Raw genomic sequence first — 12,694 nt, forward strand, 5'->3', positions numbered from 1 at the left:
CCTTTTTTTTTCTTTGAATCCTTATGGATCCTTCACAATTAGACCAGAAACTTATTAACGAAGTAAACAGTTTTGATGTCGACTTCAGTGACATCCAGTTTACAAGCTATAAATGAAACTGACAGTCTACAAATTTCTAATATTCTCCAATTAAGCATGTGACACTACATCTTTGAATTCAAGCTTTGAAATTTGCTAATATTTGTAAGTTCACCATATTTCTCTGGGGGTGTATTTGCTCCATATCATAATGAGAGTGAAAAAGTTTTGAACATAGTTTCTCTTGCAACTAAAGAAAGAAATGTCAACATGCTTTGACTAAAACACAACTGACTCAAATCATAAATATTCATAGCAACTCAAACAATCCAATCTCAAAACAAACCTTCATTTCCCCCTTTCATTTAGAAAGCCGAAAATGATTTCAGCGGCGTTGAGAACATTTTAAAGAGCAGAGTTGCTGAAACATTCTCTGAAATGTGCATCCATTCTATTCCTCTGTCATCCTTTCGGCTCAGACTGTTGATCATGTACTCCTGTGCCCATGCAGTATTCATCATTTCCACCAAACACATTCATTATGCACATTCATATTTTGTTCACTTTTCTCCCATCAAAGGTGTCTCACGCCTCTACACTCTAAAAGCCCTTACAATAATGAATCTTTTAAAAAATTATGCTTTTGCTGTGCTCGTACAAGATCCAAATATCACAGCTACTTTGACTTCTCCATTACCTCCAAGCTTTCGCAACAGGCTTCAAAACTAAAGTTTTGGTAAGTTAGAGCAGGCCTGTCAATCCTTTTCAGACACAAAGGTTTTCGATGACAGCGCACCTGGACAGTGAGGGCAGCAGGAATCCTGCGTTCTGATTGGACTGTGGCAGAGCAGAGGCGGGCACACCTCCGTCTCACAGAGCACACGGCCGCTGTGGCAGGTGCACTGAGTGCAGGAGTCAATGTTCCACGTCTCTCCCTCCACAAAGTACTCTCCACCCGGAGCCAAACACACGGACGCCTCACTCAGCTCCGGTTTATGGGAACTGGACTCTTCTGAGAGACATAATAAATATTTTAACATGTAAAATCCATCCTGAAGTATCAGTGGAGATCGTAATGTAAGCATGTTGCAGTGTTGGCTCACCTGGACAGGTGGGGCAGCAGTGGCCAGGTCGGATGGTGGGGTTATCACAAGGGGGAACCGGGCAAGAAATAAGGGCACACATTTCTCTCCCGGCATGGCAGTAACAGTCCCTGCATCCGTCATGCCAGCTCTGCCCGTTCTCGTGCCTGCGGCCGTCCATAGACAGGCAGGAGCCCAATTTCACTGCTGGAGCCACAGACGATGAGCTCTGATCTGCACAGAGAAACAAATGAATTAACGATACAACACATCAACTGACTTTCTGCCTTCACAGCGGCAGTATCAAGATGGTCAGGTGCTACTTTGAATGAACCGGTACATCCTGAATGATTAACATGATTTTAAAATGAACATTTTAATGACTATTGAATAAAAATGTATTATCAAAACAGAATATGGTAAAAAGCAAACAGAATGTGGACAAATTTAGCTGAAGTGATGTTTTGAACAAATATCATCTAATAATAATGAGGGAATATACCTCATACATTATACATACATTTGATTTAAATTTAAAAGTTTATATATTTTCTCTATTTAATGTTTATTAAAATAAATACAAAGAAATTAAAAATTATACCTTTTTTTTTTTTAGAATCTGTTTCACTTGTATATACAGTACATCACAAAAGGGAAGAAAAAGACAATTACAGTACACCTACTATTTCATGCCAGCTTTAACATCACCATCATCGAAAACCATGATACTATAACCCAAAATCTATTCACTTGCAATGAGGATAAACATTATTTGAATAACTGTCTGCTGAGAATGTGAAACCACTGAAATTCAATTGCCATTTAACCCAACCACTGCATACTCCTTTTCTCTTCTTGATGCATTTACAAAATCACCAATTTTCCTAGGTCAAAATATTTTATATACTGATGGACCCATGCAGTTCATACATAGTGATTTAAAATAAATAAATAAATAAGGATAAGCAATATTGCAATATGAGAAGCAAAATCTGTCTCTTCAAACAAAACAAGAGAATAACTGCTTTGTAATAAAAGCAGATTACAATTTGAAATGCTCAAACTGTTTTTTATTTAAGACAGAGCAAAATTGATATGTTTATGTAGTAATGGTGTTTTTTTTGTTTTTTTTATATATAAAGGGGAGAGAGAGGGTTTTCTGTGTATTATTTTTATTTTTATTTTAGAGATTTTTCATTTTTAGTGTGAAACATTTTCTCCACAGACAGCGTGAAATGACAAAATATGCAAGTGATACCGCGCACTCCCCAAACCCCAGAGCACAAAACATTCTCAAATCTCATTCTATCTGCCAAAAGCGTCACCTCTCACTGCCTCTCCATAACAGCGGCAAGGCTCCAGCCAGGCCCCAGTCAATATCACAGAACCATTTCACATTGATTAAAATCCTGTCTGGGTGATATGTGGAGGATGCACGCTTTCAAAAATTCAACGCGAGGGAGATTAAAAAAGGGTCTTTTTCTTGCTCTCTTGTCTCATTAAACGAACCGAGCTTGTGAATATTTCACGTGCCAGCTTCATTATTGAAGAAGAATCAAACGAGAACACAAGAGTCGTATAAATAATTGAGGGCTGTGAGTAACTGTGGGCCTGGCTTTTGTATATACAACAGGTGGCCCTCAAAATAAATGGAAAATATGGGGAGGGGGGATGAGTCATGCTGGAGACCCTGGTCTCTTGAATTGGAGGCCCAGCAGTCCTCTGTGTGCACATGGCTCACACTTGGAAATTAAAGGAATAACACCTCAGCTTATTGATTCAGCTGTATGGGGCCAATGTAGCACTAGATCACCTCTGGTCATGACAAAAAAAAAAAAGAACTTTAGAGTTATATTACTTACATTTTTAAATACAAATGACTTGCAAAATGTATTTTTTATTTTACTTTTTTTTTTTTTTTTTTTAAATGGGGGAAAAAAATATCTGATCTTTGTTAGCTGTCTATTTCAAGGACTTTAAAACATATTTCGCTTAGGTATTAAAGTGACAAGCCATTCTGCAGTGTATTTACTATGTGTCTAAAAAAACCACGCATTGCCTTGATCGTCTTATTGTATTTATAAAGTTACTACAACAGTAATATGATAAAAGTCACCAATCAGTAATAAATAATTATAATTTTAAATTATATTAATCCGGATACACTCATATAGTTCTTTATGTTGTTATTAATGAAAAGTAAATCTATTAAAAATTATTTTCGTTAATTGAAATAAAGCTGAAATAAAAAAAGAGATGTATGACAAATGTAATAGTCATGCTATATGGATTAAACTAAATAAAACAAAATCACTAGATATATAAAAGGCAAAATTACCTTTACACTGGCAAATCAGACAGCCCAACTCATCATGCTGGAAGCCCATTGGACAGGACCTGTCACATGGCAGTTCAGGGCATTTCTTACAACGGCAGGTGTCACAGCCATGCTTGTTCTTACTGATAACAGAAAACGAGATGGGGAAAAGAACAGGAAATCTTAAAAGAGACATACATACATAAATACATACATATTGCAGTAAGATTTTTCTTATAAAAAATACATTTAGATAACAATATCATACTTTCAAAAATGTTTTTTATAAATGATGTATGTGCAAATAATGTAGAAATGAAGACTCAAGACATATCAGTAGAATTAGTAACCATTCACACAGAACGCATTTTTGCACTGTGCTATATTTCCATTGATTTCCATGTAAACAGACACCAGACGGATGTCTTTGACCTCTGCACTCATGTCTTATGCATCGTCATGCACAAGACATGGCAATCTATTAATATATATATATATATATATATATATATATATATAATTATTACTTTCACATACACATACATACATACATACATATACATATACATATACATATATATATATATATATATATATACATATATATTTCTGTCACGACATCTCTCGGAGGGATAGGCATGGTAATTTACATGACAATGTTAATGTGTTTGGTCTTGGTGGAATAGATCTGCTACACTGCTGCTACTTCTGCTGCTGCGGCAGAGCACGTACAAAGACTTGCTACTGCCAATACATCCACAACATGCTGCTGTGATCGTGTAAGAAATATTGCTGCTGCAAATATAACATGAAATAACCCCCATATAGCATACATGAATCACCTTGTAGCAGATCTATACAGGTGGAGCTGGGGAAGGTGGAGGGTTTCTGAAGCAAGCTGCAACTGCTACGGCAAGCACAATATAATATTCATATTTTTGAATGTTGAGCAGTGAGCTCATTAGCTACCGATACAGGAGAGAACCAATCAGCTGTGCCATGTGATGATGTCATTAGGTCAGATTGACTTAGACTTATCGGACTGCGCCATCCAGAGTTTCATGCCAGAAATCTGTATATATATATAAATATAAAAGTGCACTTTTCAAAATAACTCTTCAAGACATATGGACTTAATAAAGAGTCAGTGCACACTCTCAGCACACTTTGTCACTGGCACATCAAAGCTTGGCATTATACTCCAGGTGCCAAAGACACGGTCCAATGTCATCTGTTAACACCGGAACAGAGCGAGAAGGAGACAGAGAGGAAAGAGAGAGTCTTTGTTGACCTTACTTGGAGTCCTGTCAGCAGATGGCACATTAAAGACAGCTAACCAAAACGACCAATCAAAATGCTCCCTGAAGGCCAAGGCACCTTCCTTGGAGAACAAACTCATCCAGGGCACAGTGGCCTGAATCCCCAACTGCCCATCTCATACACACACACACACACACACACACACACACACACACACACACACACACACACACACACGTGCTTCTTCCCATCCCTCATCTCCCTTTCCACTCTTATCGGATGAATAATAGGCCTGAGAAGCAGCCATGTGCAGTGCGTATTTGGTTTGGTGATAAGAAGCTATCAGCTATGATGTCAGCAGTAGGGAATATCAATATTCTTTGTGCAAGAGGAGGAAGTCTGCGCTAAGCTGCATGCATTATTCAAGCCACAAGCTTGATCCTCGGCCATAACTTTGAGAGGGCATAAATAGATATCTAAAATTAGAATCTGAGATGCAAGCATTTGCACTTGTGTGCTCATTCATGACGGCAGAATTGAGGTGGGAAGAGACAATGATGGGCCAGGGGCCGAAAGTCTGATAAATAAAGACTCCTCTTTATTCAACCCCACCTGAGGGTATGGGTCTCAGATAGGACACTATAGAGATGCAAGACCAGGCAAGCTGCTGCTTCATGCTCTGCACTTGTCATAACAATCTTTATTATATTTTAAAGGAACAGTACACCTAATAACAAAAGTTTTCCTTTAACATTTAACATTTTGGCAGTTGTTTCACCACTAAATACAGAGACAGTATTAGGAGGCAATCATAGGGCAGATGAGGGGGAATGGGTTTGGGTCGCAACCAAAATTCAAACCTACATTTTCCATATGCGGCACTGCGCATGTCCAGAATATTTGCGCCTACTACTGTACATCACAACTCGAACCTGAAGGAGAAGGGAATCTCTGCAGAACAAAAAGGGCATTCCCCAATAAATGCACATTTATCAACAGCTTAACACAGCTGGATAAAATCAAGAAGGTCCACTCGTAACCCCACCCTGAAATCTAGCCCCCAGTGGGATGGAGCAAATTTGGTAAAGCAGTTGAAATACGTCCACAGACTGGGAAACGCCCTTAATTCATTAGGAAACAACCTCTAGTGTACTGCAGAGACCTAGACTCAGGGGTGCACATAAGTAGTGTGCAGGTGCGCATGTGTGACCAAAATAAGTTCAGACTGCTCATTTGCACACTGACATGGTTGACAGCTGTTAATACACAATCACCATTTTAGATACTGTATAAGATATCCATTCCAACTGAAAGCATAAATCTGCCAGTTTCAAAGCAAAATGTGTATGCATTTCATTCCCTGATGCACTTCACTCAGTAGCGCTAAAGCAGACAGTGCATATACTTACCAAAATAAAAGCTTGCTGATTTTAAGTTTGAAAATTATGAAAATTCATATAAAAAATAAAGAGAAAAAAAAGAAAATGTAAATATTAGCATTGTATTTTTAAGTTTTTTATAAAATAATTGTATTTTTAATATTCACTTTTAATTTTAAAATATAATAGTATTGTCACACTCTTTTTATTGTTGTTATTATTTTATTTAAAAATACAAAATAAAGTGCAATAATACTATCCTCACTATTATTATCTTATTTTTATAGTTATATTTAATGAGTCACACTATGTGCAGTGTGAGCACCAAACCAACCTGTGTGCTCTCATGAGAACCAGACTGAAAAATTTATGTGCACCCCTGCCTTTATTTGACCTGAAGGGGAATTGGTTGTGTTTCCCTTAAAATCAGCTTTGCTGTAATTAAAAATTAATTGCTAGATAGCTCCGCCTACAGTGAAATCTGATTGGTTCTAAATCTCACTCCACTGATGTGATGGTGTTATATTGCGAAGCGTTTTGTTTTCAGTGTGATAGACAAATTACTTCATGGTGGAAACTTGTGCTGGACCTTGAGTGCTTTTAACCACACCGTAACTAGCTGTTAATCACCGTAGTATGACACATTGTTGCAGAAATTAACTAGCTTGTCAGGACTGTTTCCCGAAACCGTTGCAACTTTTTGAACTTTGTCAAAGAACTATGTTGGGATTACCAAATCATTGAACTATGTTGCTAACAACAGTACTTTTTAACAACATCCTTAATCATTATATACCAAAATAAAAGGCTTCCGCAAAGAAAGGTTTACTGACGAAATAATCATTGGAGCCACAACTTAGCACACATGCTCTGACACCTCATTCAGACATTGACTGGTGGTGCTCATATGGGTTTTTTGGGTTTAAATCTGGCTTGCAACAAATTCAAGTTCCCAATCCTGTTCCGCATCTCCCTGTGCTCTCGTATGAATAGAAAGTAAAAAAAAAAAAAAAAAACCCTGACAATTAGGCATCAGTCACTGAAAGTAGTCGTGTGTACTTTCTTGCACTTTTCTCCACTTCCTCATCTCCATTCATCACAAGGTGTCTCCTTAACTTGTCGACTGCACAGCTCCATAAAAGTTTATACAAATTGGCTAGGCGATCTGCCTGCATAATTGGAGCAGTTGTTTTTGTTTTTTTGCAGATGTGGAGCAGCAGTGTTTATTCATAGTTGCGTCGAGACATGGTGTTGTGTAGATTAGGCGTTCAGCTTCACTATCGCAGCTCATCCTTTACGCGGCGCAATCAGAAGCGCTGATCTGAGCCGGCCCTAATTAGCTGTCAGCTCTAAATTTGCAGTCGGGCAGAAACAAGCAAAGCATAGCGCAGGGGATCATTTTGTCATTCACTATTTCTCCAGAACAGTGTGGGATTCGCTTCAGTTTGTGACAACTAATGACAGCTGCCTTTCCTGATAGTATAGAAAATCATTGGGGTGACATAATGACATAAAAAGAAGGACAAAGTGTAGGAAATCATTGGGGTGACATAATGTTACTTAAGTCGGGGGAGAAGTAAGACATTCTTATACTAATCCTTAAAGCTAAAGAAGGACCACGTCATGTAGTTGAACTTTAATCCAAATTGCCTTAAAGTGAAACTAGTGTGACTGTCCCCCAGGACCAGCCTGGCTCAAGCAAACAACGTCAGGAAGAGAGTTTTCGTAAAGTCATCAGAGATTCCATCACATACTGTACCACTAACAATGAACGTTTAATAGAAACTGCACTTCTTGTTATTGTTACCTCTGTGAATTAGATTATTGTTTTCTTACATATAGCCGAATGGGCAGTCCTTGGCACAGGCCACAGCTTTGCACTTCTTGTGACTTGGGCGACACTGGCAAACATCACAGCCATGAATGTCAGTCTGGAAGCCAAAAGGGCATTTCAGAGTGCAGCTGGCAATTAGACCACTGCACAATTCTTCTCCTGAAGGTTAGAAGAAAACAGAAGAGACTAATTAATTACAGCTTTAGACATTAATTACCTTAATATACATGCTTTAAGATCAACACAACAACAGGGAGGCAAAAACAAGATACATTCAACGTACACTAACACATAAAGAAATAATATAATATAATATAATATAATATAATATAATATAATATAATATAATATAATATAATATAATATAATATAATATATAATGCTGTTTACCTCACTTTCTTCAAGTCATCCATTGTTATTTTTTAATTTTCATACTCAATTTAATTAAATTAAATTTTAGGTTATGTTTTTAATTGAATGCTTTAATATTAATTTATTTGTATTTTATTTTAGTTCAGTTTGAGAAGCAGCTGATTATATTATATTACATACAAAATATGATATAATATACCAATAACACTAAATCACAAAGCAATGAAGTGCAAAATAAAATAAAATAAAATAAAATAAAATAAAATAAAATACCAGTACATTGTGTCTTATTTTTACAGATTATTATTATTATTATTTTTTTTTTTTTACAGTGTATTATGTGTGTAATATATGTTGTATTATAACATATCATACTATATTTGTATATTTATATTTATTGTATTATATATTATATATTTATTGTATTATATATTTATTGGGATGATTTCATATATGTATTATATTTACTGGGCAAATAATACAAATTTTGTTTTGTGAAGAAATTCATACACAGACATGTTTTTTTTTTGCCTAGAAAACATAAATTTAGCAATATACTGTATTTACTGTACATTAAGACATATACTTTCAAATCAAAAGTTTTTGAGATACAAATTCAGTCAAGTGAGTCCAAACATTTGGCAAGTAGTATATATCTAAAAATAGTAGATTTATGATCCACAACTATGCTTATGGTCCCACCCTAAATCATTAAAATCAGCATTATTATCTTTTTCCTTTGACATTTGTCAGACTTAAATTCACTCAGCCTATCTTAGCATAAAACAATCCCTTAATCCATCTGCCCTTCAGTGTTTATCCTCATAAACTTCTCTGCTAAAGCCACTCAGTGTCTGGAGAGAACACCGCTAAATACCGCCTGACAACGTCTGGATGGGGTGAGGAAGATGAAGCACTTCTCCAGCGACGTCACAGCTCACTTACGTGTCTTGCAGCTGCAGGTCCTGCAGCCGTTGGAGTCCAGCCGAAAGCCATACAGGCAGCTCTTTTCCTCCAGCGTGCAGTTGCCCAGGGAGCCGCAGGCAGGGGGCGCCATCGTGATGTAGGTGGGTTCTAAAAAACAAAATAATTCCCCCAGAGGATGTGAGTCACTCTTGACTAAGTCAGATAGTTAAACAGACAGAGAAAGAATATGGGATCTTAGGGGCTCAAAAGGGACTACACTTATGAGTCATAGGAGGCAAACAATTTTACACAGGCTTTCTTTTAGTTTCAGTTAAGAGGATAGTTCACACAAAAACAAAAATCCTGCCATCACTTACTCATCCTCATGTTGTTTTGTGGAAGGCAAAATGAGAATTTTTGAAGATGGATTGTTCACACAAAAACAAAAACTTATTTGTTTTATTTTTGTTGATATTTTAATATTTTTTTTTTTTATTTGATTTTGTTTTTTGTTTTTTTTTTTATTTTATTTTTTATTTTGTTTTATGTTTTTTTTTTTTTTTTAAATGAGCTTTTGTATATTTTTTAGAATTTTTGATAATTTTTTCACCCAAAAACACTTCTTTTTAAATTGAGTAACAAATCTTATTTTTGTTATGTGGTCTATATATAACTTATTTGGCTGAATCGATTAACATTATAGAGCCGTTCATTGAATCGCCGATCAATGACACGCAGAAAGGAGAGTTTCAATTTGATCCGATCGAAAGTTTCAAGGTCTGACAGAAAAGAGTTGGAGAGTTGGATAGATAAAGTTTCAAGGTCTGAAATGGATAAATGTCTTCATGACTGCAAATACAGTTTATGGCACCTTTTTCACAGCGCGACCAGAATCTATAATTCACCACTCCTGCAAAACCTGAATGCTTGTAGTACATGCTGAAATTACTGATTGAATTGATTGGTTTGTGCCTGTCAAACAGCTCATCCAATCAGCTTCCCTCTTGGTTCTCCTCAGTTTTTTTTCTTCTCCACATTTAGCTTTGAATGCAGTGCTGTTCTGCAGCAGGGAATCAATTTCATGATGAAGTACATAAGCACACACGAGTATGCTTTTCAATTTCTCTCGGCCAGCAACAGATGATCCATCTTAAAGGGACAATTCACACAAAAATGAAAATGTACTGTCATGTCCTTTACACAAAGATCTTTCAGTCCGTGTTCTCAAAGTGAACTATATGAAGCCGGTTTGGCTGTGTATTATGCTAATTAGTACTGCGGGTGCCTGCTTCCTCATGAAGAATAATCGGGAATTATTAACATTACAACAAGGTTGAAAACAGATGAATGTGTGTGCGCTGCTTGTATGCAATTATTAGTGCAGCAGACCCACTGTGTTTTGTTTATGCTCATTAAGCTGCTCTTTTAAACAGCATGCTGTCTCTGGTGGGCTGACCCCAGACCACACGAAGGGTGGGAGACACTGCAGTGGAGAGAGACAGACTTGTGTCAGAATTTGCAAATGAGTCAAGACACGTACCTCTTTTGATTCGCTTGCACCACACATGGGGAAGAGAGAGACATGAGCTGTCAGTGGCCAAAAGAGAGTGCCATCACTGCATTAATAACTAGTTGTTCAGTTCAGTTTAGTACACACTTCTTGGACTGAATATAAATACAGTTGTCATGGCCTGCATTTTAAGAAGCACATTTGGTTGTAAAGCTGGACAGTGTCTTTTTTTATTGTATGGAAAATGTAAGCGTAAATATTAGATATTATGCAGCACAACTGTTTTCAACACTGACAATAAGAAGAATGTTTTTTTGATCAGCAAATCAGCATATTAGAATGATTTCTGAAGAATCGTGTGACACTAAAGACTGGAGACTTTAAAATATATTAAAATATAAAATAGTTATTTTTTGAATTGTAATAATGTCACAATAATGCTGTTTTTTTTACTGTGTTTTTGTTTAAATAAATGCAAGTCTAAAAAAAAGACTTCTCTAAAAAACTAAAAAGTCTTATTCGACTCCAAAATATAAAACAGTAAAGTACCAAAAAATATAAATGATTACATAATGTAGTTTAGACCAGATATGAGGGTTTTGAAATAATTATTATATATATATATTTTTTGTTGTAGTCTATGCTTCCCAAAAGCCTATATTTTTTTATTAAACCTTATCATGAAGGTGGAAATTGTGAGATGTTTGCTACTTCTCTCTCCTAAACATTTCTCAAATGTAAAGACATTGTTATTAAATTAAAAACAAGCTCTCAGCAATAAAGGCAAATCCTTCTTTCCCCTATTCATTAAAGAGCGCCGTTTCATTAACACTACTGTAACATTTGAAGCCATGTTGGCTTTGCAAAACGCTAATGACTGTGGGGTTTGCTCCAAACGTGATGTACGATCTTTTGGGGTTCAACCCAACCTGACAGCTTTCATTTGCTTAATTACACACGCTGCGTCTGGTACAATAACTTGCCTCTGACAGGGAGAGGATGTCACCTTGAGGAAATGAGGTTCTAACAAATAATAATTAGGAAATAAAATGCACAGAGTGCAGGGCAGCTGGCAAATGAGCTAAATTAAGCTGTCCTGGGACTGGGGGACAGAGTCAGGGCTGTGTCCAACAGGGCCCAGAGGACAGCTGCAGGACTGAGGCGGGACATGGACACACACCAGCAGCGATGGGATGATTTCACTGCCAAAAGACACCAATGGAGTGGGCACATCTGTTCACAAAAGAGGACAAACAAACCAGCACCTGTGGTGCGGCTATACTGAATATTTACAATATGTTATACAACAGTTACTTCTGGCCTGATAATTATTCAAATAATATAAAAATATGTACTTACTAACTGGCCAGATTTTGAAGATTCTGAAAAAGGTACTAAATATTAAATGAACCAACACTACAAATATTGAAATAATTTTAATGATTTGACCATTACGTTTTCAAAGTCAGTGCCAGTAGAATAAATGAATGAAAGCTTTTTGAAATTTGTCTCATATATATATATCATTATGGTTGCTTTTGTTTGATCAAAAATTCAGTAAAAGAGTAATACTGCGAAATATAAATTTTCAAGAGACTGCTGAAAACCAATCTCTTTCGAAACTACTTGGCTTCATTGTAAAAAAAAAAAATCTTTTCTAGCTTGTACTTATTTGAACAATGTCTAAAACTTGGTATTACAAGCACTTCCTGTCTGTTTGCATCTTTAAGAAGAATCACTTTATGTATCCCCAACTGTAAGTCGCTTTGGATAAAAGCATCTGCAAAATGACTAAATGTAAAATATTATACCCACAAATTCTTCATACAGTGGACAACCAAAATTGATAAACATTTGGGACCAAAAATTATTCAGAGACTTTGACCAGACCATGTTGTGCTTAAGTGTTCTCTGAAATTATCAAGATGAATTTGTTCTGACAGTTTAACTCTGAGCTCTTGTCATATTTTATTACCGTTTTCTAAACTACAGCGA

At 36.3% G+C, this 12,694-nt stretch overlaps 1 protein-coding gene across 1 annotated transcript in view; it reads right to left on the reverse strand.

Annotated features, from left to right (window-relative positions):
- Positions 1–12,694, reverse strand: part of LOC109108513 (cysteine-rich motor neuron 1 protein-like) — a 110,294-nt gene that overhangs the window by 10,414 nt on the left and 87,186 nt on the right. Inside the window, exons 8-12 of the mRNA XM_042774317.1 lie at positions 9,229–9,357; positions 7,914–8,070; positions 3,460–3,581; positions 1,143–1,355; positions 836–1,051 (exon numbers count right to left, since the gene is read on the reverse strand). Of these exons, the coding sequence (XP_042630251.1) occupies positions 836–1,051; positions 1,143–1,355; positions 3,460–3,581; positions 7,914–8,070; positions 9,229–9,357 (837 nt within the window). The remainder of the gene's footprint in view (positions 1–835; positions 1,052–1,142; positions 1,356–3,459; positions 3,582–7,913; positions 8,071–9,228; positions 9,358–12,694) is intronic.

Source organism: Cyprinus carpio, chromosome A17 (genome assembly GCF_018340385.1).
Source record: "Cyprinus carpio isolate SPL01 chromosome A17, ASM1834038v1, whole genome shotgun sequence".
Lineage (NCBI taxonomy): Eukaryota > Metazoa > Chordata > Actinopteri > Cypriniformes > Cyprinidae > Cyprinus > Cyprinus carpio.